Raw genomic sequence first — 27710 nt, 5'->3', positions numbered from 1 at the left:
CACTGATCCTCAACACTGGGACCCCACAGGGGTGTGTTGTCAGCCCTCTCCTGTACTCCCTGATGACCCATGACTGCATGGCCATGCACACCTCCAACTCAATCATCAAGTTTGGAGATGACACTACAGTGGCAGGCTTGATTACCAACAACGCCCAGACGGCCTGCAGGGAGGAGGTGAGGGGCGTTGGAGTGCGGTGTCAGGAAAATAACCTCTCACTCAACGTCAACAAAACAAAGGAGATGATCGTGGACTTCAGGAAACAGCAGAGGGAGCACCCCCCACCCCCATCCACATCGACGGGACCGTAGTGGAGAAGGTGAAAAGTTTTAAGTTTCTCGGCGTACACATCACAGACAATCTGAAATGGTCCACCCACACAGACGGCGTGGTGAAGAAGGCTGAAGAAATTTGGCTTGTCACCAAAAACACTCACAAACTTTTACAGGTGTACAATCAAGAGCATCCTGTCGGGCTGTAGCACCGCCTGGTATGGCAACTCCAGAGGGTAGTACGGTCTGCACAACGCATCACCGGGGGCAAGCTGCCTGCCCTCCAGGACACCTACAGCACCCGATGTCACAGGAAGGCCAAAAAGATCATCAAGGACAACAACCACCCAAGCCACTGCCTGTTCACCCTGCTATCATCCAGAAGGTGAGGTCAGTACAGGTGCATCAAAGCTGAGACCGAGAGACTGAAAAACAGCTTCTATCTCAAGGCCATCAGACTGTTACACAGCCATCACTAACATAGAGAGGCTGCTGCCAACATACAGACTCAATCTCTGGCCACTTTAATAAATGGATCACTAGTCACTTTAAATAACGCCACTTTAATAGTGTTTACATGTCCTACATTACTCATCTCTTATGCATATACTGTATTCGATACCATCTACTGTATCTTGCCTGCTCGGCCATTGCTCATCCATATATTTATATGTACATATTCTTATTCATCCCTTTACATTTGTGTGTGTATAAGGTAGCTGTTGTGATTTTGTTAGATTACTTGTTACAAATTACTGCACTGTCGGAACTAGAAGCACAAACATTTCGCTACACTCGCATTAACATCTGCTAACCATGTGTATGTCACCAATAACATTTGATTATATCTGATCATCATCAGAATAATAATATAATGGTGGTGTGACATAAAAGTTACCATAAATTAGTTATCTGAGTAAACAGTTGCTGTTTGATGTTAGAAAAGCTGTGACATGAAGGATGAAATACTCCAATAACTGGAACCTACTTGGAAACTGAAATAGATTTGAAACATTAATTTGCATAATGCATCTGCTCCGCTGCTCTAAGAGGATTTATATCCCTGTGAGTTTAACACTTCATGACTGAGTGCTGTACTTCATGACAACAGAACCCACAACAACCATGACTTTTATCACCATCTTCTTCTGGACACTTGCCTTCTGCTTTCAAGGTAATAGTTTTCAGAATTCATTGTTGAAGATTAATTTAATCTATAGTGTTTACGTGTACAGTATATCAATGTTAATATTTCGATTCAGAACTATTCATTATTATATGTAAAAATGTAATTTATATAAATGTTTATTTTTTATTTTTCAGAAGCCAGAGGACAGTACGTTGAGACACAGACTCCTGCAGTAACAGCTGTTGTCCCAGGACAGACAGTCTCTCTGAACTGTAAAACCAGCAGAAATGTTTATAACAATAACTATCTAGCCTGGTACTTACAGAAACCTGGAGGAGCTCCTGAACTCCTTATTTACTCTGCTACAAGACTTCAGTCTGGGACTCCATCTAGATTCAGTGGCAGTGGATCTGGGAGTGACTTCACTCTGACCATCAGTGGAGTCCAGGCTGAAGATGCAGGATATTACTACTGTCAGGGTTACCACTACATCAATAGTAAAGATGTGTTCACACAGTGTTACAGAGACGTACAAAAACCTCCCTCAGTCAGACTGCACAGTGACTGTACTGATACAGCTGGGACCTACTGCAGGTGCTGAGGGGAGAAGAGACAGTGACATGGAACACTGGTCAGGAGAGGAGGTCAACTGTGACCATATTGTCATGATGACCAAAAAATGTCAAACCCTTAACTCCTATCAAATACTGTAGATATAACTTTTCCCCAAAAGTATTTTATTATTTGCATATACTCAGTTAGGGTGAAAAGTACCTAATTGTCATACTTGAGTAAAAGTAAAGATACCTCAATAGAAGCATGTGTTTAGTGAGTCCGCCAGATCAGAGGCAGTAGGGATGACCAGGGATGTTCTCTTGATAAGTATGTCAATTAGACCATTGTCCTGTCCTGCTAATCATTCAAAATTCAAATGTATGGTGTAAAAAGTACATAATTTTCTTTAGGAATGTAGTGAAGTAAAAGTAAAAGTAGTCAAAAATATGAATAGTGCAGTACAGATACCCCCAAAAAACTGCATAAGTAGTACTTGAAAGTATTTGAACTTAAGTTCTTTAAGTTCTCACCACTGCATATATTTCTTTTGCTCAAACACTCCACACAATAGCCAAACCAGTCTCGTTCCTCAAAACTGACCAAGCGTCGTTACTGTATCTGACCACTAGAGGGGAGCAGAAAATAGCTGGTGCATCTCATGTTATAACTCAGTGATATTAGCTTTGGTATGTGACAGACAGCAGCTTTTTAGATGAGTGATTCGAGTGGTCTTCAAGCTAAGACAAACATGGAGAGAAGATAGACTATTGGAAAAATACACCCTGCTCCCTGACAAGTACTAGAACTAGAGTTTTCTAGAGACAATTCCATATTGTACCTCATATATAGTCTTATATCTCTCTCTCTAACTTTAAGCATCAGCTGTCAGAGCAGTTTACAGATCACTGTACCTGTACACAGCCAATCTGTAAATAGCACACCCAACTACCTCATCCCCATCTGCACATCTATCACTCCAGTATTAATGCTAAATTGTAATTATTTTGCCTCCATGGCTTATTTATTGCCTTACCTCCCTACTCTTCTGCATTTGCACACACTGTACATAGATTTTTCTATTGTGTTATTGACTGTACGATTGTTTATGTGTAACTCTGTGTTGTTGTTTTTGTCGCACTGCTTTGCTTTATTCTGGCCAGGTCACAGTTGTAAATGAGAACTTGTTCTCAACTGGCCTACCTGGTTAAATAAAGGTGAAATAAATCAAATAAAAAAATATAGACAAGGGCAGTTTTAATTTACATTACACCAGTATATGGAACCGTATTGCATTGTGTGGTCATGTTAAACAATTTAGCCAAAGTGCATGTAACTGTTTATTTTTACATTTATTTGACAGGGAGTCATGCTTGGGTTGGCAGAGTAGCCTAGTGGTTAGAGTGTTGGACTAGTAACCAGAAGGTTGCAAGTTCAAATTGCCAAGCTGACAAGGTACAAATCTGTCGTTCTGCCCCTGAACAGGCAGTTAACCCACTGTTCCTAGGCCGTCATTGAAAATAAGAATTTGTTCTTAACTGACTTGCCTAGTTAAATAAAGGTTCAAAAAAAGACCAAGGTCTATTTTACAGATTAGCCCTGTATACACATCAATACACATCCATTTCTATATTTATTTATTTTTGCTCTTCTGCTTCCCCTTTGGTGCCTGTCTTTACCCTTGTGGCAGGATTAGACCTTCCTTCCTACCACCATAATGGGTACCCCATCCAAGGTAATGTATAATCTCCCACATGATCGGTGTTCTTTATCATAACATACCATCCTGCCTGCCTACATGGCCAGCCAGTGAACCAGCTTCAAACTCGTACAGTACATAGTCAGACCTAAGATACTGTATCTCTGGTCAGACTTAGATCTAACCACAAGCTCCGTCAGGGGGCGCTAACGTTTTGTTTTTGTCAAGGGACACAACGGAACGGAACGTATTGAGTATACGGAGTATTCCGCTACATATTGACCAAAAGTTGTATCTTTCGTTGAAACTACGAATTTGGTCCTCAAACCTTTTTCACGTTCATTTAAAACATTTTAATTGAAGGGAAAGTGAAAGTGGCCTTGGTTTTCTTGAGCAGTCATGTTTGCTTCGGGAAGTTGGTATGATCCATCCATAGCTGTACTTGATCAAGCCACAATGAGACAGATATTTCACCAGATGTATATATGTGAAGCATCCGCTTGGCGTTTCCACTCACTACCAAATATGGTAGTGAGAACAAGCCCAGTGGCCGGTAGTGGGAGAACATGGAACGAGATCGATTTTGGCCGAAATTCTGCACATTTTCTCATCGATGAAACATTTGATCTCAATACACTTTTCTGTTCCCAAAACTATAATCTTTTACGAATAGAGTGGACTACGTTTTGTATACGTTACCCTTTGCCAAAATAAAAAACGCGTTGTTTAGAAGAAGTGACAAGGCGAATTGAGTTTTGCACACACGCACCTCGCCTAACGGAAATATGCAAATTACCAGAACGCGACAATTGGATCTGGCTAGCTCGTGCTTGGCTCTGCCCTCCTCCTTGCTTGTTCTGCCCACTAATGCCATTTTCCCAATTGGAAACTACAGGATGTGGTCTGTTCTAGTTATAAACAACACGGGAGACTTTTATTTTGAAGACTCATGAATAGCCGTCACACAATAAAATGTTTAACTAACGTCACCAGCCTCCAAGTTAGCTAGCTACCCACCCACCGTTAACATACGGTTGTAGCAGCAGCTTGGTTTGCTGGTGAAATGGATTCAAAAACTCAAGGTTTGTCATTTTTTTCCTGAAAGGCTTCACCCAAAATGTATTTCTGTTCAAGCTTAGATCAGTAATATGCGGGGCAGTATGTGAAATAATATTTGGTTAAATTCACATAGCTAACGTTAGGCATGCACTAGCTAACGTTAGGCATGCACTAACTGGGTAAAAGCCATAGTGGAGTCAACACCTGAAAGTGTTGCGACATAAAAGGTCTGCGATTGCTACAGGGCATTTCCATCGAAATGGACCCATGCGCACCAACATGTTACGTTAATAGGAGCATATCAATTTCAGTGTCAAATGAAAGCTAAGAGTATATTTGGGGGAAATGAAGGCATGATAGATACATTTTTCAACCATTTTCTATCTTAAATATGGGTCCTAAGTAAATACTTTGATTTCTGGATATACTGAAGGGGTCTTAGAAAACATCTAGCCTACCAGGAAACTATTAGAAATACATCAACACAATAATGTTGACGTAAAGACCCCTACCAACTAATGGCAAAATGTTAGTTTTTAATTAATTATTTACCTTCTGTAAGTTTAAGAAATATTGCCTTGTAATTCCGTTACCAAAATTAATACAAGTTCACTGAAGTAACAAGAAAATGGTAGACTTGCCAATTTAATTATAGTGATTTTACAGATTTGTGTTAGTTAATTATTAAGTGATTTAAAACTTGTAATTCTATTACCAAATTGGTACGAAATTACACCAAAATCAGTAACAGAATTACTGCGGATTGATGGCAGCATCCGCGTGAAACTGAAAGCGCGAACTACTGCTTTTAATCAGGGCAAGGTGACTGGTAACATGACCGAATACAAACAGTGCAGCTATTCCCTCCGCAAGGCTATCAAACAAGCTAAGCGTCAGTATAGAGACAAAGTAGAATCCCAATTCAACGGCACAGACACGAGGTATGTGGCAGGGTCTACAGTCAATCACGGACTACAAGAAGAAAACCAGCCCAGTCACGGACCAGGATGTCTTGCTCCCAGGCAGACTAAATAACTTTTTTTCCCGCTTTGAGGACAATACAGTGCCACTGACACGGCCTGCAACGAAAACATGCGGACTCCTTCACTGCAGCCGAGGTGAGTAAAACATTTAAACGTGTTAACCCTTGCAAGGCTGCAGGCCCAGACGGCATCCCCAGCCGCTCCCTCAGAGCATGCGCAGACCAGCTGGCCGGTGTGTTTACGGACATATTCAATCAATCCCTATACCAGTCTGCTGTTCCCACATGCTTCAAGAGGGCCACCATTGTTCCTGTTCCCAAGAAAGCTAAGGTAACTGAGCTAAACGACTACCTCCCCGTAGCACTCACTTCCGTCATCATGAAGTGCTTTGAGAGACTAGTCAAGGACCATATCACCTCCACCTTACCTGACACCCTAGACCCACTCCAATTTGCTTACCGCCAAAATAGGTCCACAGACGATGCAATCTCAACCACACTGCACACTGCCCTAACCCATCTGGACAAGAGGGATAACTATGTGAGAATGCTGTTCATCGACTACAGCTCGGCATTCAACACCATAGTACCCTCCAAGCTCGTCATCAAGCTCAAGACCCTGGGTCTCGACCCCGCCCTGTGCAACTGGGTACTGGACTTCCTGACGGGCCGCCCCCAGGTGATGAGGGTAGGCAACAACATCTCCACCCCGCTGATCCTCAACACTGGGGCCCCACAAGGGTGCGTTCTGAGCCCTCTCCTGTACTCTCTGTTCACCCACGACTGCGTGGCCACGCACGCCTCCAACTCAATCATCAAGTTTGCGGACGATACAACAGTGGTAGGCTTGATTACCAACAACGACGAGACGGCCTACAGGGAGGAGGTGAGGGCCCTCGGAGTGTGGTGTCAGGAAAATAACCTCACACTCAACGTCAACAAAACTAAGGAGATGATTGTGGACTTCAGGAAACAGCAGAGGGAACACCCCCCTATCCACATCGATGGAACAGTAGTGGAGAGGGTAGTAAGTTTTAAGATCCTCGGCATACACATCACAGACAAACTGAATTGGTCCACTCACACAGACAGCATCGTGAAGAAGGCACAGCAGCGCCTCTTCAACCTCAGGAGGCTGAAGAAATTCGGCTTGTCACCAAAAGCACTCACAAACTTCTACAGATGCACAATCGAGAGCATCCTGGCGGGCTGTATCACCGCCTGGTACGGTAACTGCTCCGCCCACAACCGTAAGGCTCTCCAGAGGGTAGTGAGGTCTGCACAACGCATCACCGGGGGCAAACTACCTGCCCTCCAGGACACCTACACCACCCGATGTTACAGGAAGGCCATAAAGATCATCAAGGACAACAACCACCTGAGCCACTGCCTGTTCACCCCGCTATCATCCAGAAGGCGACGTCAGTACAGGTGCATCAAAGCTGGGACAGAGAGACTGAAAAACAGCTTCTATCTCAAGGCCATCAGACTGTTAAACAGCCAACACTAACATTGAGTGGCTGCTGCCAACACACTGACACTGACTCAACTCCAGCCACTTTAATAATGGGAATTGATGGGAAATTATGTCAAATATATCACTAGCCACTTTAAACAATGCTACCTAATATAATGTTTACATACCCTACATTATTCATCTCATATGCATACGTATATACTGTACTCTATATCATCTACTGCATCCTTATGTAATACATGTATCACTAGCCACTTTAACTATGCCACTTTGTTTTACATACTCATCTCATATGTATATACTGTACTCGATACCATCTACTGTAGAGCCTGTGCTGCTCTGTACCATCACTCATATACCTTTATGTACATATTCTTTATCCCCTTACACTGTGTATAAGACAGTAGTTTTGGAATTGTTAGATTACTTGTTGGTTATTACTGCATTGTCGGAACTAGAAGCACAAGCATTTCGCTACACTCACATTAACATCTGCTAACCATGTGTATGTGACAAATAAAATTTGATTGGATTTTGCAACTGAATTGGCTACAATGGGAAATTGTAATAGTCACAAAGCACAGTTGGTCACCTGCTACTGACCTCCACTGGTGTACTGTTATATTCAGATAACAGTTTTTTTTATTTTAGTTTTTTGTTGTCTTAGAACAGTCATGACTCTGGACAACACCTCTCCTTTCCTCACTCTCCATTTAATGCCACCTCTCCCAGCTCTTACTGACACCTACCCTTGAGCCCCCTCTTTCCAGTTACTGTAACATGCATCCTATCCCACTGAGCACCGACCAACACTGGACGTCCATGGACGTTGAAAAGTAGTTGATATTTGGTCAGTCCATCCTGACCTTGATGTTAATGTACACTGACGGACTGGATTGGAACAAATGGATAGTGCAGAGTACAATGCTGAGTACTGTACGGTGAGTAGAGCACAGTACAATAGTGTACTGTACGGTGAGTAGAGCACAGTACAATAGTGTACTGTACGGTGAGTAGAGCACAGTACAATAGTGTACTGTACGGTGAGTAGAGCACAGTACAATAGTGTACTGTACGGTGAGTAGAGCACAGTACAATAGTGTACTGTACGGTGAGTAGAGCACAGTACAATATAGTAAAGAAAAGTAGAGTACAGTGTACTGTACTGAAATATACTATACTAGGGCTTCCCGGGTGGCGCAGTGGTTAAGGGCGCTGTACTGCAGCGCCAGCTGTGCCATCAGAGTCCCTGGGTTTGCGCCCAGGCTCTGTCGTACAATTGGCCTAGCGTCGCCCGGGTCAGGGAGGGCTTGGTCGTAGGGGTGTCCTTGTCTCATCGCGCGCCAGCGACTCCTGTGGCGAGCTGGGCGCAGTGTGCGCTAGCCAAGGTGGCCGGGTGCACGGTGTTTCCTCCGGCGCATTGGTGCGGCTGGCTTCCGGGTTGGATGCGCACAGTGCGGCTTGGTTGGGTTGTGTATCGGAGGACGCATGACTTTCAACCTTCGGCTCTCCCGAGCCCGTACGGGAGTTGTAGCGATGAGACAAGATGGTAGCTACTACAACAATTGGATACCATGAAATTGGGGAGAAAAAGGGGTAAAAAGAAAAAGAAATATACTATACTTCACTGTACTATTCTATTCTACTGTGCTGTATTGTACTGCGCTCTGATGTCCAAACTTGTAAAGGTTTACAGCGGAATCGCCCCTTCATCCATTTTCAGTCATTTTAAATTAGTTTAGCTACCGATTGTTACACCAGATAATGTAATTTAACCAAATATGTTTTGGTATCCATTACTGGGAGTTACAGGATATGTACTGTTGTGGGGTAGCACAGAGAATTTTCGACCAACCTTAGCTTGGCTATATGGTCTTCGTCCTGGATTTGTGGAAACCAGGAGTCTCATAAAATGTCTGTCTAGTTGCAAGGGTCTTTATTAATTTGATGGCTTAAGTTATGTTAACAAATTCCTCCCTTTTGTTTTCATGACAGGTCTCAATCTCCCTCTATCCTCCTTGTGTCTCCTGGTTCCACCAATACGCTTGATGTCAGCATCTATGTGGCAAGTGGCTGAGCAGCGTAATGTGATGCAGTATGGGAAGCTGGAGGAATTTGTGACTTTGGTGACAGAGATTGTCCCAGAGATGCTGAGCTCCAGGCAGAGGACCCAACTCATCCTGGGACTGAGAGCAAGGGTGAGGGAGGTGGAAATGTTGAGGGTTGGGAGGGGAGGATGTAAAAGTGACACGTGGGATGAGATTCAGACCTTAATTCCTCATAAGCGCCTGGATCTTGAAGGCCAGGAATGTGGACAAAAGATTGTTCTTGTCACATTTTCATGATCAATTTCTGTTGTCATTGTCTTAAGACTTCTTAGTTTGTGTCCCCTCCGTCTTTAAATTGTCAGCTATCTGCTCCCCTCACTACTCCCCCTATGAACATTTCTCCCCACCCCCTTAATGGTCACTTAACTTACCTGCTGTTCCCCTATGGATATTACCCCCCCCAAATTACCTTTACTCTGCCCCCACCCCAATTATACTGAACAAAAATATATGCGCAACATGCAACGATTTCATATATTTCAGTCAATTGAAATGAATTCATGACTCCATAATCTATGGATTTCACATGAATGGGCAGGGCCACAAGCATGGGTGAGCCTGGGAGGGCAAAGGCCCACCCACTTGGGAGCCAGGCCTAGCCAATCAGAATTAGTTTTTCCCCACAAAAAGTATTTATTGCAGACAGAAATACTCCTCAGTTTCATCAGCTGTCCGGGTAGCTGATTTCAGACGATCCCGCAGGTGAAGAAGCCAGATGTGGAGGTCCTGTACTGGCGTGGTTACACATGATCTATGGTTGTGAGGCCAAATTCTCTAAATCAATGTTGGATGTGGCTTATGGTAGAGAAATTAACATTCAATTCTCTGGAAACAGCTTTGTTGGCCATTTCTGCAGTCAGCATGCCAATTGCGTGTTCCCTCAAGTTGAGACATCTGTGGCATTTTGTTGTGTAACAAAACTGCACATTTTAGAGTGGCCTTTTATTGTCCCCATCACAAGATTAAACGGCATGTAATGATCATGCTGTTTAATCAGCTTCTTGATATGCCACACCAGTCAGGTGGATGAATTATCATGGTAAAGGAGAAATGCTCAATAATGGGATGTAAACAAATTTGTGCACAAAATATGAGAGAAATACGTTTTTTTGTACGTATGGAACATTTCTGGGTTCTTTTACCTCCGCTCATGAAACATGGGACCAACAATACATATTGTGTTTATGTTTTTGTTCAGTATACATTCATCACTGTTAGTTGTTAATATATATAATTTTACTTTTTTGTTATAATTGTTATAGTTTTTATTTTGCTTGGTCCCCACACCCCCTCAATGGTAATTTAGTCTGCCTGCTGCTCCCCTATGGTCATTCCCCTTTTCCCCTCTACAGTCTTTACTCTGCCTCCACCCCAATGGACATTTTATTTATTCATCACTGCTACAGTTGTTATTATGTATATAGTTCTATTTCTATTGTTTTTTTATGATCCATTTTCATTCATTTATTTCACTTAGTCCTGCATGTTGGTCTAAGATTTTCTCTGAACCCTGCAATCACACCTGCAACCCTGTACATGAAACACTCTGACTCTGAATGTGTAATGTTTCCATTCCTGCATATTAAAGTGTGCCTGCTATTTCAGCTGGTTCTTGAGTTGTGCTGTGGTAAAGAGGACATGGTGGACCATCAAGCCATCCAACGCCACTTGGATAGAATTCAGTCATGCACAGTAAAGCACAAAGCGGTAAGTTGTGTGCAATACACCAGAGTATGTGGATTATGTTAAATCTCTATCACAACATTTATTTTTTGTAATTCTAGTTCTTAACTTACTTTTTTTGGGGTGTAATTACATGTTCAGAGAGAGAACAAGAAAGTGGAGGCATCAAAGTCTAACTTTGGGGAGCTGGTCCAAACCCTGCTGGAAGACCCAGCGAAGAGGGAACACTTTTTTCAGGTGAGATAATATCGAACATCTAACTTTTCACAGTTGGGTAGTTCTGTGTCATAATCAAGCAAAAGTGTTAGAAATGCCTGAAGAGCAAGCAGGCATGCATCTGAAATTAAATGTAATGCTCCCAAGCGTGTGTTGTGTGTCAAGTTGGGTACTATGACAAATATCAAGAATATTAGCGCAAATGGACAAAACAAATATTTTATTTAACTAATGCATTTTGACGGTAACATGTTGTAGGCAAGACCATTCACCTAACTGTGTAATAGCTCTCTACATTTTCATTAAAGGAGGTCTTCCCAGTGCAGTACGGTACTAAGTATGACACAGCACTGCAGATTCTGGTGTGGGAGTTCTTCTCCAGATTGGAGGAGCTGCTGCCGGTGCCCAGCTTTACACAGGTACTGATATGACTGCTTCTTCATCCTATCAATTCAAATGTTAAAAAAAAAAAGTGTTTACAGTTGTGAATGAATGAATGAAACCCCTTTAATAAATGGAGTGAACATCAAGTTTCCAGTGGGTAGAAGTTTTCCTCTCTCACCCTCAGACAGCATCTTGTCTCAGCCTTGCATTCTCTGACCTGGAGGAGTGTGTTCAGTCTGTCTCTGACCCTGAGCACTTGAAGACACTGCTGCAGCATCAAAGACACCTTGGACACCTAAATAGAGGTAGGCAGACTTCAGGTTATCTATTTCCACTGGGGTAAATTATTTGACCTTCATTAGATTTGATTGCATCTTCCACCAATGAAATGTGCTTTGTTTTGTTAATGTCTTCACCTTCAATGTTGCACAAATTGTATTCACCTCTAAGGTATTAGTAAATAAAATTGGTTTGGATTCTCCCTCTTTTCCAGATAATCTGTTCTACGACTCTGACACCATCCTATCCGCTCTGTCCCTCACTTCCTTGGTAAACTCGAAACAAACTTCAGTGGAGGCTCGAGGTCATGACACTAGGAAGAAAGAACAGGAGGGTAGAGAAGAGTGGCGACCAGAAATCAGTTACAATGGAACTGATCAGGACGTTGAACGACTTGAAGAGGCTGGTGAATCCAGTTCTGGACAGCAGAAACCAGGATCATCACTACACGCTCGTCCAGTGGCCATAGACGGTAAGGACATTCGGAGCAGAGCACATTACATACCTCTGTGCACTGTTCATGGCGATTGCCAAACTGTGTTATTGATAACTGGTTGTTGTTACTAGTTGGAACAATATTAAGTTAAGCGACAGTGCTTTTTCCATTAGACTAGTCAGGCTACTTTTATCTGCTGTTTCCGTTGTGGCTATAGCTACTCCACCAACAGAGCTTTATTTGAGCCGGATCCTGCCGGAACAGGAACATGTTGTCCCAGATCTGGTACCTCTCGTGGCATGAAACATCATTTTCACTGTTTGCTCTTATTAGAATTTCTACATTGCAATCAGAGTTAGGTCTGTTTGTTTGGGGGGGATATATTGGTACCCTAAAGCCAAGGATTTAATGGTTGAATTAAGTAAGACATTAATTCATATGACATGGATTCATTTTTAGCTCTAATTCTAGGTAACCAATGGGCAATTTAAGATTGTAGATTTTAACAAGTTACACAATTCAGTATTTCATAATATTTTCCCTTCAGACCTGTGTTCAAATACTACTTCAAATCTTTGAAATATGTTTAGCGTTTGCTTTAGCCTACCTGGTGCCAGATGGGCGGGGTTTGCCGTTTTGTGACTACTCTATTGGTTCCATTGTGAAATTATTTAAAATAGTAGGCTATTTGAAGTTGAAACCAGGTCTGCTTCTGTAACTGGTGGGGTAGTTGTTACTGTTCCTAGAAGCCGACATGTTTAAACATTTTACTACCACATTGTTGGGAAGTTAATGTGATGTAACAATGAGTTGACCTCTTAGAAAAACCCATCTGCTTGAGCTGCTATTTGTTGTTCTTCTTTGGGGGTGTATTTATTATGGATGAGTTGACTGTGGTCTGGCCATTGCATGCTGAAAATACCTATTATAATTGTCAGTCACCAGCTCAAATGGAGAACCATCTGGGAAGATGCTGTGTAATCAGTCACCACAATAGGTTTTGAGTACATTTACAATAATCTTTTGCTAGCGAGCCAGGGTTATGGCAGTTTGACAATGTACTGTAACAGTAGTCCAGAGCCGGTTTGCCCTATATGCAGACCACGCACTACGCGTAGGGCCCCTGACTTTAAAAAAAAAAATTTAAAAGAAGGAAAACACTCAAATGGATGACCAATATTCAGTACATCTTATATTGCTTGTTCAGCTGAAGCACTATACTGTACATACGGTACATGTAGCAGACATGAGTCGGGCTCATGGTCTCGTGATGAGGTAGCCCTGCCTCACCCTCGGCCTTCGAGTATCCTCTTGGCCTTCGAGTATCCTCTTGGTCTCACTGTCAAGGTGTTGGTTTCTCCTGTGGGAGACCCGGGCTCAGATCCCGCCCGTGACAGTAGCTGTACTTCTTTTACCTCGCTGTGAAATCAACATGCCCTTCCTGGTGTTCTCCTGCCCCCACCAACAAGTTCAAAAAGGAGAAGGGCCTTATTTTTGCTCACCTTGTGGCAGGGGTTTAGAACATCACAGATCTTAAAATCACATTTACACATTCATATTGTGTGCTTGGCACAATCCTACTCGGAGTGTGTCTTCAAGGAAAGGCATAGTAAACATACACATTAACAAAAAGAAAGCTAAACAGCACAGGACTTCTGAAAACAATAGTGATTTCTTTGGGATTTTGATTGCCGGAAATATACTAAAGCATTCTGAATACATTGGTGAATGGTTCAATGTGTGAATTAGGGTTTGTTCTTCTAGGAGTTATCAAGGTAGTGGTTAGAGGAGGGATGTCTGTCAAACTGATTTTGCCTTTGGAATGTCTTCAATAAAGTCTCAATTCATTAAACAAAGGTTACTCTTTTTTTCAATTACATTTTTGATTCGATTTTTTTACAAGGATTACCTTTTTTTGGAGTTCATTGCCTTGTCAACTACTATATACATAACAACAATCTGTGGGAAAAAATGCTTAAAATAGCAGCATTGATTTTATATACTGAAAAAAAAATATAAAGGCAACATGCAATTATTTCATTGATTGTACTGAGTTACAGGAAATCAGTCAATTGAAATAAATTCATTGAGTTCTAAATCTATGGATTTCACATGCCTGAATACAGATATGCATCTGTTGGTCACAGATATAAAAATTGCCATTGATAAAATTCAATTGTGTTCATTGTCCATAGCATATGCCTGCCCATACCATAGCCCCACCGCGGGACCTCTGTTCACAACGTTGACATCAACAAACCGCTCGCCCACACGATGCCATACATATGGTCTGCGGTTGTGAGGCTGGTTGGACGTATTGCCAAATTCTCTAAAATGACATTGGAGGCGTCTAATGGTAGCGAAGTGAACATTTTAAATTCTCTGGCCACAGCTCTGGTGGACAATCCTGCAGTCAGCATGCGAATTGCACGCTCCCTCAACTTGAGACATCTGAGGCATTGTGTTGTGTGACAAAACTGCACATTTTAGAGTGACCTTTTATTGTCCCCATCACAAGGTGCACCTGTGTAATGGTCATGCTATTTAATCAGCTTCTTGATATGCCACCCCTGTCATGTGGATGGATTATCTTTGAGGATAATTGCTCACTAACAGGGATGTAAACAAATTTGTGCACAACATTTGAGAGAAATAAAAATTTTGTGTGTATGGAGAATCTTGGTACCATCTCATGAAAGATGGTACCAACACTTTACATATTGCGTTTATATTTTTGTTCAGTGTACTTCCATGTGCTTTTTACTTGCAGAACCAGATGGTGACATGCCCTCCCAGGTCTTCTCCTGCCCCCAGTGCCCATTCTCCCACAGGAGAGAGGTGAACCTTCAGCAGCACATCAGGAAGGAACATCTAACAGAGGAGGACAGCAGGAACCTGGACTCTGGAGGAGCTGAAAACTCACTGCCGTCCAGTCAAACAATACAGAGACCCTCAATCAAGACAACCAAGAAGTACATCTGCTTTAAATGTGGAAAGGGTTTCAGAAGCCCATCGGACCTGAAACGACATAAGGGTGTTCACACAGACATGCAGCCGTTCCATTGCAACCAGTGTGATAAAAGATTCAAAGCGAAGGGTAGTCTAAAACAGCACCAACGGGTTCACTCAGGAGAAAGGCCTTATGATTGCTCACATTGCGGCAGGGGGTTTAGGACATCGGATATCTTAAAATCTCATATACGCATTCATACTGGGGAGCGACCTTATGGGTGTACAATATGTGGGAAGAGATTTATTCAACGGCAAGTACTAACAAGACACATCAGGATGCACAGTGGAGAGAAACCATACTTGTGTAGCATTTGTGGAAAGACCTTCGCTTGCTCAGGGGAACTGATGGTACACTCAAGGATCCACACAGGAGAACGACCGTATCATTGTGAACAATGTGGGAATACTTTTAGTCTAGCAAGTAAACTGAAAGTGCATCAGCGAAGTCATACAGGCGAACGCCCATACCCCTGTACACAGTGCCCCAAAGGCTTCTCCACCTCCACCAGACTAGTGAAACACATGCGAATTCATACTGGGGAGAGACCTTACCCATGTGTAAAGTGTGGCAAAAGATTCTCTGAAAGGGGAAACATGAGAATACATCAACGAATGCATGAAAAAGAGCGAAAAGGTCGACAAATGTATTGATAAACCATAAGCTATTGAAATGTTCTTTGGAGATTCTGCTCTATATAGTTCTCTGCTACATTTTCAGGTGATTGTGACATGTTTGTAGATCTTCTAATTTGTCACCATACCAGGCGGTGTAACTTCAGAGATGATTGGCAAAATTTGTGTTCTAAATATTGTAACCGTTCTGTAAAATGTTAGTCACGTCTGGTTATATGCGAACAGATTAGATTTTACCCTGAAATAATTTCCCGAGTTCAATACTACCCAGTTGGAAAACTAACAATGGGCAAAAACACTATTATAAACCACATTTCTAATATAGCAGGGCATCTTAAACAATACCCTCAAATAAAAAGTGACATTGTACTTTTGCCTCCATATTTATAGTTTACACACCTGGCACCACCTCTGTTTCCTATAGACCCTAAATATATTTAGATTAAATGAACAATTGCTTAATTCTATTTAGCATTTTTCCACTTGTTAACTTCACTATATACAGTGCCTTGGAAAGTATTCAGACCCCTTGACCTTTCCCACATTTTGTTATGTTACAGCCTTATTCTAAAATGGATTAAATAGTGTTTCCTTATCTGTTTATGCTTTGTCATTATGGGGTATTATGTGTAGATTGCTGAGTTTTAAAAAAAAGTATCAATTTTAGAATAAGACTGTAATGTAACAATGTGGGAAAAGTAGAGGGGTCTGAATGCACTGTAGGTGATTTGGTGGTAAACACCAGATTCTATAAAAACACCATTATTGTACTAACAAAGCTGACTAGTGGTGTGTAGGGTCCAGTGATTTGTGGACATCTATCAGCTTTGCCTTTCTCCCAGTGGCATTTAATGCCTCCATGGAATTTATGGTGAGTTCCAAAAGTATTGGGACAGTTACACATGTTGTTTTAGCTCTGTACTCCAGCACTTTCAATTTGAAGTGATACAATGACTATGAGGTTAAAGTGCAGACTGTCAGCTTTAATTTGAGGGTATTTACATCCATATCAGGTGAACTTTTTAGACATTGCAGCACGTTTTGTACATAGTACCCCCATTTAGGGGACCAAAAGTATTGGGACAAATTCACTTACACTGAGTGTATAAAACATGAAGGACCCGTTCCTAATATTGAGTTGCTCTGAACTCTGGAGGAGCTGAGAACTCACTGCCATCCAATGAAACAGTAAAGAACTCCTCAGCCAAGACAACGAAGAAGTACATCTGTGTTCCACCAAAGGGAACATGAAAGACCATAAACGTGTTCACACAGAGGAAAAGCTGTTTCATTGCGACCAGTGTGAGAAGAAATTTAAAAATCAAATGGTACTCTAATACTGCACCAAAGTGTCCACACAGGAGAAAGACCATATATTCTTTGCTCATGTTTTGGCAGGGTGTTTATGACATCTGGGACCTTTAACTTCCCTTATACTTACTCATACTGGGGAGAGACCATTCACCTGTTCTATATGTGGGAGGAGATTTATCCAACAGCAATTACTAACACACCACCTCAGGATGCATACAGGAAAGAAATCATACTTACTGTATGTAGTGTTTGTGGAAATACATTTTATTCCTCAGGGGCCTTGTTGGTACACTCATGAACACACATGGGTAAATGCCCCCACAGATGTCAACTTTGTGGGAAGATGTTTAGAATGTATTGGATACTCATGTTGCAGCGAAGGACTCACAGACGAGCTCCCATTCCCCTGCTCTCATTGTGAAAAACACTTTATCTCAAAAGTGCCCTTAGATGATATGCTTATTCATACTGGAGAGAAACCTCATCTGTGTCTATGTGGGAGGCGGTTTAATTTGAGAATCCATAAATAAAACTCATAGGCCATAGTTCAGGTAGTTGTCTTGTTCGAACACAACATTTCTTCATAGATGTTCATTTTCAAACTCTGACTCTCTCAAAGCCTTAAGTTCTTGGTTGTTTTTCATTTAAATATAGACTCAACCACAATCTTGTATTTTTTGTAAATTGATGTGTCCATTGTTGAAAACCCTGGCCTGGAGAAATGGTCCATACAATCCAGGATCCTTGAGACGTCCCAAATCTGACGTTACCCCATTGCAGTTTACATTTAAAATGGTTACGATAAGGGTTATGTAGGGGTTACGGTTTAAGGTAGGGATATCCCAAGTATCCCAGATAGCACTTACCCTGGAAAAATGTGTATGTGAAGGCAGATATGTGTGGAGTCTTTATTTTAACCTTCATTGTTAGACATTTGAACATTCTAGATAGCTTAGTGCCACTAGATAGTTGTAACAATATGCTTGTGTCAACTTCCAGGGATACTCACATGCTCTTCCTAAAGGTGTGCATACACATGTGAAATAGGGGCATCCCTCTCTTTCTATTCTGGTTTAGAGACAGTTTGCGCTGTTCTGTGAAGGGAGTAGTACACAGCTTTGTATGAGATCTTCAGTTTCTTGGCAATTTCTCGCATGGAATAGCCTTCATTTCTCAGAACAAGAATAGACTGACGCGTTTCAGAAGAAAGTTCTTTGTTTCTGGCCATTTTCAGCCTGTAATTGAATCCACAAATGCTGATACGCCAGATACTCAACTAGTCTAAAGGAGACCAGTTTTATTGCTTCTTTAATCACAACAACAGTTTTCAGCTGTGCTAACATAATTGCAAAAGGGTTTTCTAATGATCAATTCGCTTTTTAAAATTATAAACTTGGATAAGTCAACACAACGTGCCATTGGAACACAGGAGTGATAGTTGCTGATAATGGGCCTATGTAGATATTTCGTTTAAAAAATCTGCCATTTCCAGCTACAGTAGTCATTTACAACATTAACAATGTCAACACTGTATTTCTGATCAATTTGGTGTTATTCTAATGGACAAGAAATGTGCTTTTCTTTCAGAAACTAAGATATTTCTAAGTGGCCCCAAACTTTTGAATGTTAGTATGTATATATATATAGTACCAGTTAAAAGTTTGGGCACACCTGCTCATTCCAGGGTTTTTCTTTTTTTTCCTAAATGTTCTACATTGTAGAATAATAGTGAAGACATCAAAACAATGAAGTAACGGATATGGAATCATGTAGTAACCAAAAAAGTGTTAAACAACTGAAAATATGTTATATTTTAGATTCTTTGCACACTCTTGGCATTCTGTCAACCAGCTTCATGAGGTAGTCACTTGGAATGCATTTCAATTAACAGGTTTGCCTTGTTAAAAGTTAATTTGTGCAATTTATTTCTTAATGAAATAATCCGTTGTTGTGACAAGGTAAGTGCTGGTATACAGAATATAGACCTTTTTGGTGAAAGACCAAGTCCATATTATGGCAAGAACAGCTCAAATAAGCAAAGAGAAATGACAGTCCATCATTACTTTAAGACATGAAGGTCAGTCAATCTGTAAAATTTCAAGAACTTTGAAAGTTTCTTCAAGTGCAGTCGCAAAAACCATCAAGCGCTATGATGAAACTGGCTCTCATGAGGACCACCACAGGAAAGGAAGACCCAGAGTTACCCCTGCTGCAGAGGATAGGTTCATTAGAGTTCACTGCACCTCAGATTGCAGCCCAAGTAAATGCTTCACAGAGTTCGAGCAACAGACGCATCTCAACATCAACTGTTCAGAGGAGACTGTGTGAATCAGGTCTTCGTGGTCAATTTGCTGCAAAGAAACTTGCGTTGGCCAAGAAACACAGGCAATGGACATTAGACTGGTGGAAATCTGTCTTTTGGTCTGATGAGTGCAACTTTGAGATTTTTGCTTCCAACCGCCATGTCTTTATGAGATGCAGAGTAGGTGAACGGATGATCTCCGGATGTGTGGTTCTCACTGTGAAGCATGGAGGAGGTGTGATGTTGTGGGGGTGCTTTGCTGGTGACACAGTCTGTGATTTATTTCAAATTCAAGGCGCACTTAACCAGCATGATTACCACCACATTCTGCAGCGATACGCCATCCCACCTGGTTTGCGCTTAGTGGGACTATCATTTGTTTTTCAATGGGACAATGACACAAAACACACCTCCAGGCTTTGTAAAGGCTGTTAGAACACGAAGGAGAGTGATGGAGTGTTGCATCAGATGACCTGGCCTCCACAATCACCCGAACTCAACCCAATTGAGATGGTTTGGGATGAGTTGGACCGCAGATTGAAGGAAAAGCAGCCAACAAGTGCTCAGCATATGTGGGAACTCCTTCAAGACCATTGGAAAAGCATTCCAGCTAATGCTGGTTGAGAGAATGCCAAAAGTGTGTAAAGCTGTCATCAAGGCAAAGAAGAATCAAGAATAAAAAATATAACATATTTTGATATTTGTTTAACACTTTTTTGGTTACTACATGATTCCATATGTGTTTTCATAGTTTTGATGTCTTCACTATTATTTCGACAATGTAGAAAATTGTAAAAAAAAATAAGAAAAACCCTTGAATGAGTAGGTTTGTCCAAACTTTTGACTGGGACTGTATATATATATATATATATATATTTTTTTTTTCAATTTTGTAGTAAAGTATAATTAATTTATATTATAGTCCAGTTCTGGCCGTTAATGGAACCTATTGCATGCCAACCATTGTTAAACTCAGAAGATGTTGAAACCGGAAATGAACGTTTTTGGCCTAAAACGTCATATATAGACGATGACCGTGAATGTTCGGTTATTTTGCTTCATATCTAGCTAGATAGCTAACCAGCTTGTTAATTTTGGGAAAATTGCAGAATCGTTCGAAGAACATCTTGAAATCGCTTTCCAAGAGCATACACCCTTGTATGATACCTCAATGAGTTTACATTTCGACAAAGAGACTCTCGGAACACAGTTCGCGCGAAATTACTACATATTTCAACTCCGATCCAGATACTTGCAGGAAGAAATGGAGACTTGCGAGGGACCGTCATGTGAGAGCACTGATAGCATTTAGCACTGCTAAAGTCTAAGGGTGTACCGAGGCCTGGAAGCCTGAGTTGGCTCAACATTTTTATAAAACATCGGCAAACCAACCCAAACTTTCCCTAGGTAGCGAGCTAGCGAAGATACAGAACATGTGTCTTTACAGTAACTTAACGTAAACTCGTACATCGCCTTGGTCCGTACAATTGCCCTTATTTTAGCCCCCAAAAACGTAATAATTCCAGATCAACTGTAATGTCAATACCATTGTAAAGAACAATTTATCCCCTTTCCAACAATCTATCACATGACCTAAACGTTGCCCGTTATTGCATAATTCAAGCAGGCAATGAGCCCCGTCGGGTCTTTTTAAAAATGGCGGGTGGGGAAGCGAAACTAATGCGTGATAGGGATAAGGACAGATGTAGTGTGGGAAAATGGCTTTTTTTTACTCGATCCGTCCACCTTATCGCCTCTATAATGTAAATAAAACACTATAAATAGTTTATATAATGTGTCATTACATACCTATTTGAAGGTTTGTGTCGAATTTGAATCGGGTTTTTAGGGCGGTGCTAAAGTGATCTAAGAATTAAACAGCGGCTTTGAGAATGATGATCGCATGCAGTGATGACGCAAAAAATGACTAGGTATTCCCACCCTTACCCCCGTCACTGTTCATTTCTTATTTTTAAAGGGTGATAGAAGTGCTACATCTGGTGGAGGGAGATTGTAAGACATAAATAGTAGCTTTACGTCTAGATGTAACGGAGGGTCCGTTTTTTCAACTTTTCTCCAATACTATAGAGGCATTACCATGTCGATCAACGCTTGAATAGAAATCTAGTTCACACCCCCGATTTTGCAATCCCATTAGTTTTCTTTGTAGCTTCGTTTGAATGTCGCGGTTGTGCACATTTGTACGGAATGGGGTGAGTTTACGTTACCTACACATAGACTTATAGACCGGTAATTATCGGTATTATCAAAGAAGATTATCTAATAGTTCGACTGAAGAAACCACTATTCTTGGCACTGGGTTCGCGGTTCAAATGAGTGCAAAATCAACGCCAGCAGCATCAGTACCAACATACATCATCAGTACGAGATTGCAGAGATTAATGTAACATTTTCTTTTTGAAAAATTAAGTCAACTGTTTATCGCAATCGGTTTTATTCAGAACATATGACACTGACAATGATTAATTTAGTCATAAAATGAGAACGTACTGTTTTGTTTGCAACAGGCTAGCCTTACTGTTAATATTTTAAAGATGTGCAATTACTGCCTCTTGTTTTGTTGGTTTCCATAGATTTCAGCAGACAGAGTTGAGAGTCCTGATGACAACCTGGATCAGACTCCCTTGTTTTCAGACCAGACAGGTAAACCAATATTAGTGGTTTGTAGTTGGCTACAGGTATTGTGTAGTTGGCTACAGGTATTGTGTAGTTGGCTACAGGTATTGTGTAGTTGGCTACAGGTATCGTGTAGTTGGCTACAGGTATCGTGTAGTTGGCTACAGGTATCGTGTAGTTGGCTACAGGTATCGTGTAGTTGGCTACAGGTATCGTGTAGTTGGCTACAGGTATCGTGTAGTTGGCTACAGGTATTGTGTAGTTGGCTTCAGACACGATCCTTATGTTTCCATACTGGCTCCTTTTTTATTTTACTGTAGGTCCACTGTTCCCTTTATCTTCTTTCCGTCTCCTGGTTCCACCTCTATGCCTGATGTCAGCTTTCATGTGGCAAGTGGCTCAAGAGCGTAATGTGATGCAGTATGGGAAGCTGGAGGAGTTTGTGACTTTGGTGACAGAGATGATTCCAGAGCTGCTGCGCTCCAGGCAGAGGACCCAACTCATCCTGGGACTGAGAGCAAGGGTGAGAAGTGGGAAGGTGGAGAAGGAGTGGAGGGATGGGTGTTCAGAAATTATCTTAGTCCAATGACTATTATTCTCATAAAATCTACTTTCAGATGGTTTTAGAGTTGTTTCGTAATGAAAACCCACCGGACCCCCAGACCATCCAACTTCATTTGGACAGAATCAAAATGTCTTCAGTACATGCTGTGCATGAGGATGTATGTAACTTTCAGTGTCTAAAGTAGTCTGGATGCTGTATTGTTCATTTTACATGCCCAGTCACAGAGTAGAAATGAGTTGGAGTCTTCAGAGTCTAACTTCGTGGAGCTGGTCAAAACCCTGCTCGAAGACCCCTCTGAGAAGAAGCACTTCATCCAGGTTGGAAATACCCTCATGAATCATAGTTGTCCCTTTCAGAGTCAATAGGACAGCATGTTCCAGCAATGTAAAACTCAGTGGTGAAATGTTGCTTGTTTTACTGTAACTGATGAAAGGCCATACAAAATGAATAATCCAGCAAGGTGTTGGTTTCAACTACGCATGTTTTTATTTTTCAGTCTCAGGTGGGGTTCCCAATACGTTATGGCCCTCGGTATGACACAGCACTGCAGATACTGGTGTTGGGAGTTTCTCTCCTGACTGGAGGAGCTGCTGCCTGTACCAGACCTCACAGAGGTACAGGCTCAATATCTTAATAGCATTAAATCTGTAGAGATGGTCAGGCTTGTCATGTTATTTCTTCAGTATCATACGCTTAGGGGTGTCATTGTTTTAGTAATGGCACTGTATAAGATCCAGTCTTTGGGAACAGAGTTTCTTGTTCATGACTGTCCTTTTTGTCAAGTAAAGTTGAATCCTTTGTGATTAATGTAAAGACACAGGAGAGGAGTGCTTCTTTGATTGAAGACCATGGTGCTTGCCTACGAAGCGGCAAAGGGAGCTGCACCTCCTTACCTTCAGGCTATGCTGAAACCCTACACCCTAACCCAAGCACTCTGTTCTGCCACCTCTGGTCTCTTGGCCCTCGCACCCCTACGGGTGGGCAGCTCCCGCTCAGCCCAGTCAAAGCTCTTCCCTGTCCTGGCATCCCAACTACACCCCCTCCACTAACTGTATGTTACTCTGGATAAGAGCGTCTGCTAAATGACTCAAATATACAATCCATGAGGTGCTCTATGATTATGGGATGAAATATTATAGAACAAAATGAAGTTGATGCTGGATAGTAAGTAATGCTGTAAAAGCCTTTGTGAAAACAAACTTCCAGAAGTAAGCAAGGCACACATGTAGTGGAAACATGTAAAAGCCTTTGTTTTACAGCTTTACGCATGGCAAGAATTAAAAAAACACCCACCTAATATGATGAATGTTCTGTGAGAGAGTGCTGCAGAAACCTTTTTAATGTTCCTTTTATCCTGTCAGACAGCATCTCGTCTCAGCCTTGCTCCCTCTGACCTGGAGGAGTTCTGGCATTCTGTCTCTGACCCCGAGCACCCGAAGATACTGCTGCAGCATCATAGACATCTGGGTCACTTGAGCAAAAGTGAGTCTTAATAACAGGATATCAACCGTGTGCTCTTCTGTAAATAAGTGGAGTTGCATTTTTCCATTTCCTTTCCTGAGATGAATATTCTCTCTCCCTTCCTCCCGATGAATTCTCCAACCAGGTCGCAGACAACATCTTGTCCACATTGTCAATTCCTCAAATTCATGGCCTAAAGTCAAGTCTCAATGGACATGAAGGCATGAAAGGGAGCACAGAGGGGTGGAAGATCAACAGTGAGGAAGGAGGAGAGTTGCATTTTGAAAAGAACTTGTAGGATGATGGAAGTAAAATAAATGAAGACCCTGAGAGAGGATTGAAGGATGAGGATGATGCAAACTGGACTTCCCATCTGAGTGAACCAGAGGTCTCGGATGGTAAGGAAATTCAGAGATTCAGAATGATAGTCCATTTCCACCATGTATTTTTAAGTGGTTTTATGAAAGCCTGACTTGTTACATTACCTAAAGATATTTGCGTTTTTAACGCTCCTTGACATTCAGGTGAAAAATCAGGAATTGCTTCACACCACTGTCCGATTTTACACTTATGATAATGAATTAGAGTATCAGTTCCTACTTATAAAACCATCAAATATAGAGTGGCTGTGTCTATTGTTTTGGAGAAGGACATTTTTGTGCTTTTAAGAGCACCACACTGAAGGCTGTGTCCAACAATGGCTGCCACCGATAGCGGATACCATTCATTTCAATGGGATGTTGGTTGGCGAGCGACATTAACTGTAAGATGCTGAAACTTGCTAAATAATAAGCTAATGTATTTTTTTTTAAATGTCTGGCTGAATGAACAATATAGCTCTCCCTAAATCGGGCACATTCAGCATGGCGGCAGCGTGCTAGCTCATTTACAACTGGCAGAAATGTCCAAGTGATTCGCATTTGCTGCATCACAATACATGCTGTTCTGGTCCAAGATCTTGGACCCGCCACTCGGGCAGGTCCAAGATTCATTTGGGTCAGGCTTTGTTTGCCCTTCGCATATGTTTTGTAATGCGGATCATGGTACCAAGAACTCCAGGAACTGGGTCATAGAAGGATATGTATAAGCGTCTGAATTATTGTATGTCTACTTTCTTCCTACAGAACTGGCTAGTGGCATGCCCTCCGAGGTCTTCTCCTGCCCCCAGTGCCCATTCCCCCACAGGGAAATGGTGAACCTTCAGCAGCACATCAGGAAGGAACATCTAACAGAGGAGGACAGCAGGAGCCTGGACTCTGGAGGAGCTGAGAACTCACTGCCATCCAGTCAAACAGCCAAGAGCTCCTCTGCCAAGAGCTCCTCTGCCAAGAGCTCCTCTGCAAAGAGCTCCTCTGCCAAGAGCTCCTCAGCCAAGATAATTAATAAGAACACCTGCAAACAGTGTGGGAAGGGTTTCAGATGCACATCTGACCTGAAACAACACCAATGTGTTCACACCAGTGTGCACCCGTTCTGTTGCAACCAGTGTGAGAAGAGATTCAAATCGGAGAGATATCTACAACTGCACAAGAAAAGTCACGACGTAGAACCGATGCACAGGCCTATTTGCCAGCACTGTGGCAAGAGTTACACTAGTGCAGCTGTCCTCAAAATACACATACGCACCCACACCGGTGAGCGGCCTTACTCCTGCTCAGTCTGTGGGAAGAAGTTCAATCAAAAGCACACATTAGTTAGACACCTCCGGATGCACAAAGGAGAGAGACCATACCTGTGTAGCGTATGCGGGAAGGCTTTCTTTGTTTCCGGGGAACTCTTAGTGCACATGCGTTTTCACACAGTGGAACGACCTTACCGCTGTAAACCGCGTGGAAAGGCTTTCAGCACGTCATGCGCTCTCACGTCGCATAAGCGATGGCACTCAAACGAGCGCCCGTTCACCTGCTCCCTGTGTTCAAAGGGCGTTGCAGAAACTGGTGGCCTTAAAAGACACATGTTTATTCATACCCGAGGAGAAGCACCATTGCTGCCACGTGTGGGAAAGGATTTAGTCAGTTGAGCAACATGAGAATACATTTGAAAACTCATAAAAAAATGTAGTTGGATCTTTGTAAGAGTAATGGAATTCGTATGCTATTGTAGTGTTTCTCCTTGAGCTCAAAGCCAAAGTAAGAAAAATATGAGATTGCATTATAGGTAGTGTACATCGCCCTGAGAAGGTTTTCACATTGACTAAGTAGCCATTCTGTTATTTTCCCCTTGGAAAGGTGATCGGTTGTTAAGGAACTTTGGGCACAAGACTTCACAATGACACTGAGGTTTTACTTAGTGCACTACCAACTGTACTGTACTCTGTGAGCACAGTAGGGTTAACATGATGTAAGCATGTTGTGTAGGCTGTTCTGTAAATGAAGAAGAAAAACAATGTTTTGACTGCAACTATCAAGTTGTCCATTTAATAATCGTTCATGTGTTTTGGGGCAAGCTCCTGATGTATGTTGGAACAGAGTCCTCCATTTTCTCCTGCATAGTCACCTGTTCAAGTGTCCTTGTCTGAGGAATGTTTATTTTCATTTTCAGTCCCTCAGTCAGGCACCTGATTCCCTTCTGGTTCTTGCTGGGCTTGAAGTGCAATTGGGTACACTTTGTTTTCCATTGTAGTCAGACCTGGGTTCAAATACTATTTCAAATACCTCAACTTTCCCCTACATTGTCCAAGTAAGTATTCAGATATATTTTATTTCAGAAGACAAGTAGTTGAATATTTTAATGTATTTGAAAATACTAAAATACACTGACTCAAATACACTCCCATGCATTTTACCCAGGTATTTAAAATAAGTGTTTAAAAATACTCTTACTGTTTGTTTTTTTACAAATAGCCATTCAAATAGAAGTTTTGTTTTTGAAAATGCTCAAATACACTGAAAAATGTCATTGAAATACCAGATATTGAAATGCATATTTGAACCCAGGTCTGATTGTAATATAAATCACTCATTAATTGTCTGTGGTGACTCTAATTAGTAAATGAACTAATACTACAGCATGTGTATGTATATTATGTACATGATGCTACATTTATTATCTGTCATACACTTAATAAAAACTTGTAAGTGTGGGAAAGGATTTACTCGGATTAGCAACATGAGAATATGTTTGAAAACTCGTAAGACAAACTCATTTGTCAGACTGAAGCGATTTTCTTTTACACTCGTGTTAGGTGTTTGTATTTCCCCTTGAGCTCATTGTATTATAGGTAATGTGCAATGAACAAAAATATAAATGCAACAAGTTGGTTTCATGAGCTGAAATAAAAGATCCCAGAAATCTTCCATATCCACAAAAGCTTATTTCTCTGAAATTTCTCACAAATGTGGTTACATCTCTGTTAGTGAGCATTTCTCCTTCTCCTTAAAAAGATAATCCATCCACATTTAATTAATTCTTTCCCATTTATTTATACAGGTTTTTCTCAGTGAGATAACATCTCTTTTCTAAGAGAGACCTGGTCCAATAGCAGCAGGGGGAACAACGTTTCAGACAAAA

The 27710-nt window shown here is 41.6% G+C and overlaps 2 protein-coding genes across 8 annotated transcripts; both read left to right on the top strand.

Annotated features, from left to right (window-relative positions):
- The first annotated feature begins 4588 nt into the window (after positions 1-4588).
- LOC118392535 (zinc finger protein 239-like) lies at positions 4589-17780 on the top strand. Of its 4 annotated transcripts, XM_052460648.1 has the most exons (9): positions 4686-4734; positions 7941-8111; positions 9166-9368; positions 10884-10985; positions 11103-11198; positions 11465-11596; positions 11746-11866; positions 12055-12312; positions 15047-17780. In XM_052460648.1, exons 3-9 carry the CDS (start codon positions 9219-9221, stop codon positions 15937-15939), a joined length of 1752 nt encoding a protein of 583 aa, XP_052316608.1. In that variant the 5' UTR covers positions 4686-4734; positions 7941-8111; positions 9166-9218; the 3' UTR covers positions 15940-17780. The 4 variants fall into 4 exon arrangements, with proteins under 4 accessions (XP_052316606.1, XP_035640482.1, XP_052316608.1 ...); XM_052460646.1 differs by lacking the exon at positions 7941-8111 and having other exon boundaries at positions 4589-4734; positions 11486-11596; XM_035784589.2 differs by lacking the exon at positions 7941-8111 and having other exon boundaries at positions 4589-4734.
- A 2658-nt stretch (positions 17781-20438) lies between these two features.
- On the top strand, positions 20439-27489 carry LOC118392533 (zinc finger protein 239-like). Of its 4 annotated transcripts, none has more exons than XM_052460645.1 (8): positions 20439-21750; positions 22132-22201; positions 22495-22697; positions 22964-23056; positions 23236-23353; positions 23554-24221; positions 24346-24598; positions 25325-27489. In XM_052460645.1, the coding sequence occupies exons 1-6, from the start codon at positions 21718-21720 to the stop codon at positions 23580-23582; spliced, it is 546 nt and encodes a 181-aa protein (XP_052316605.1). In that variant the 5' UTR covers positions 20439-21717; the 3' UTR covers positions 23583-24221; positions 24346-24598; positions 25325-27489. The 4 variants fall into 4 exon arrangements, with proteins under 4 accessions (XP_052316605.1, XP_052316604.1, XP_052316603.1 ...); XM_052460644.1 differs by having other exon boundaries at positions 22958-23056; XM_052460643.1 differs by lacking the exons at positions 20439-21750; positions 22132-22201; positions 22495-22697; positions 22964-23056; positions 23236-23353 and having other exon boundaries at positions 23578-23790; positions 24101-24221.
- Positions 27490-27710: the final 221 nt, after the last annotated feature.

The sequence above is a fragment of the Oncorhynchus keta genome, chromosome 13 (genome assembly GCF_023373465.1).
Source record: "Oncorhynchus keta strain PuntledgeMale-10-30-2019 chromosome 13, Oket_V2, whole genome shotgun sequence".
Lineage (NCBI taxonomy): Eukaryota > Metazoa > Chordata > Actinopteri > Salmoniformes > Salmonidae > Oncorhynchus > Oncorhynchus keta.
Note: the sequence above shows the minus strand (reverse complement) of the source record. Positions and strands in the feature narration are given on the sequence as shown.

Coding starts and splice junctions, on each gene's coding strand:
- LOC118392535 (XM_035784589.2), top strand. Junction 9,369..10,883: donor TCCTGGGACTGAGAGCAAGG/GTGAGGGAGGTG, acceptor CTGCTATTTCAG/CTGGTTCTTGAGTTGTGCTG. Junction 10,986..11,102: donor GCACAGTAAAGCACAAAGCG/GTAAGTTGTGTG, acceptor TTACATGTTCAG/AGAGAGAACAAGAAAGTGGA.
- LOC118392533 (XM_052460643.1), top strand. CDS start 25,339: ATGCCCTCCGAGGTCTTCTCCTGCCCCCAGTGCCCATTCCCCCACAGG.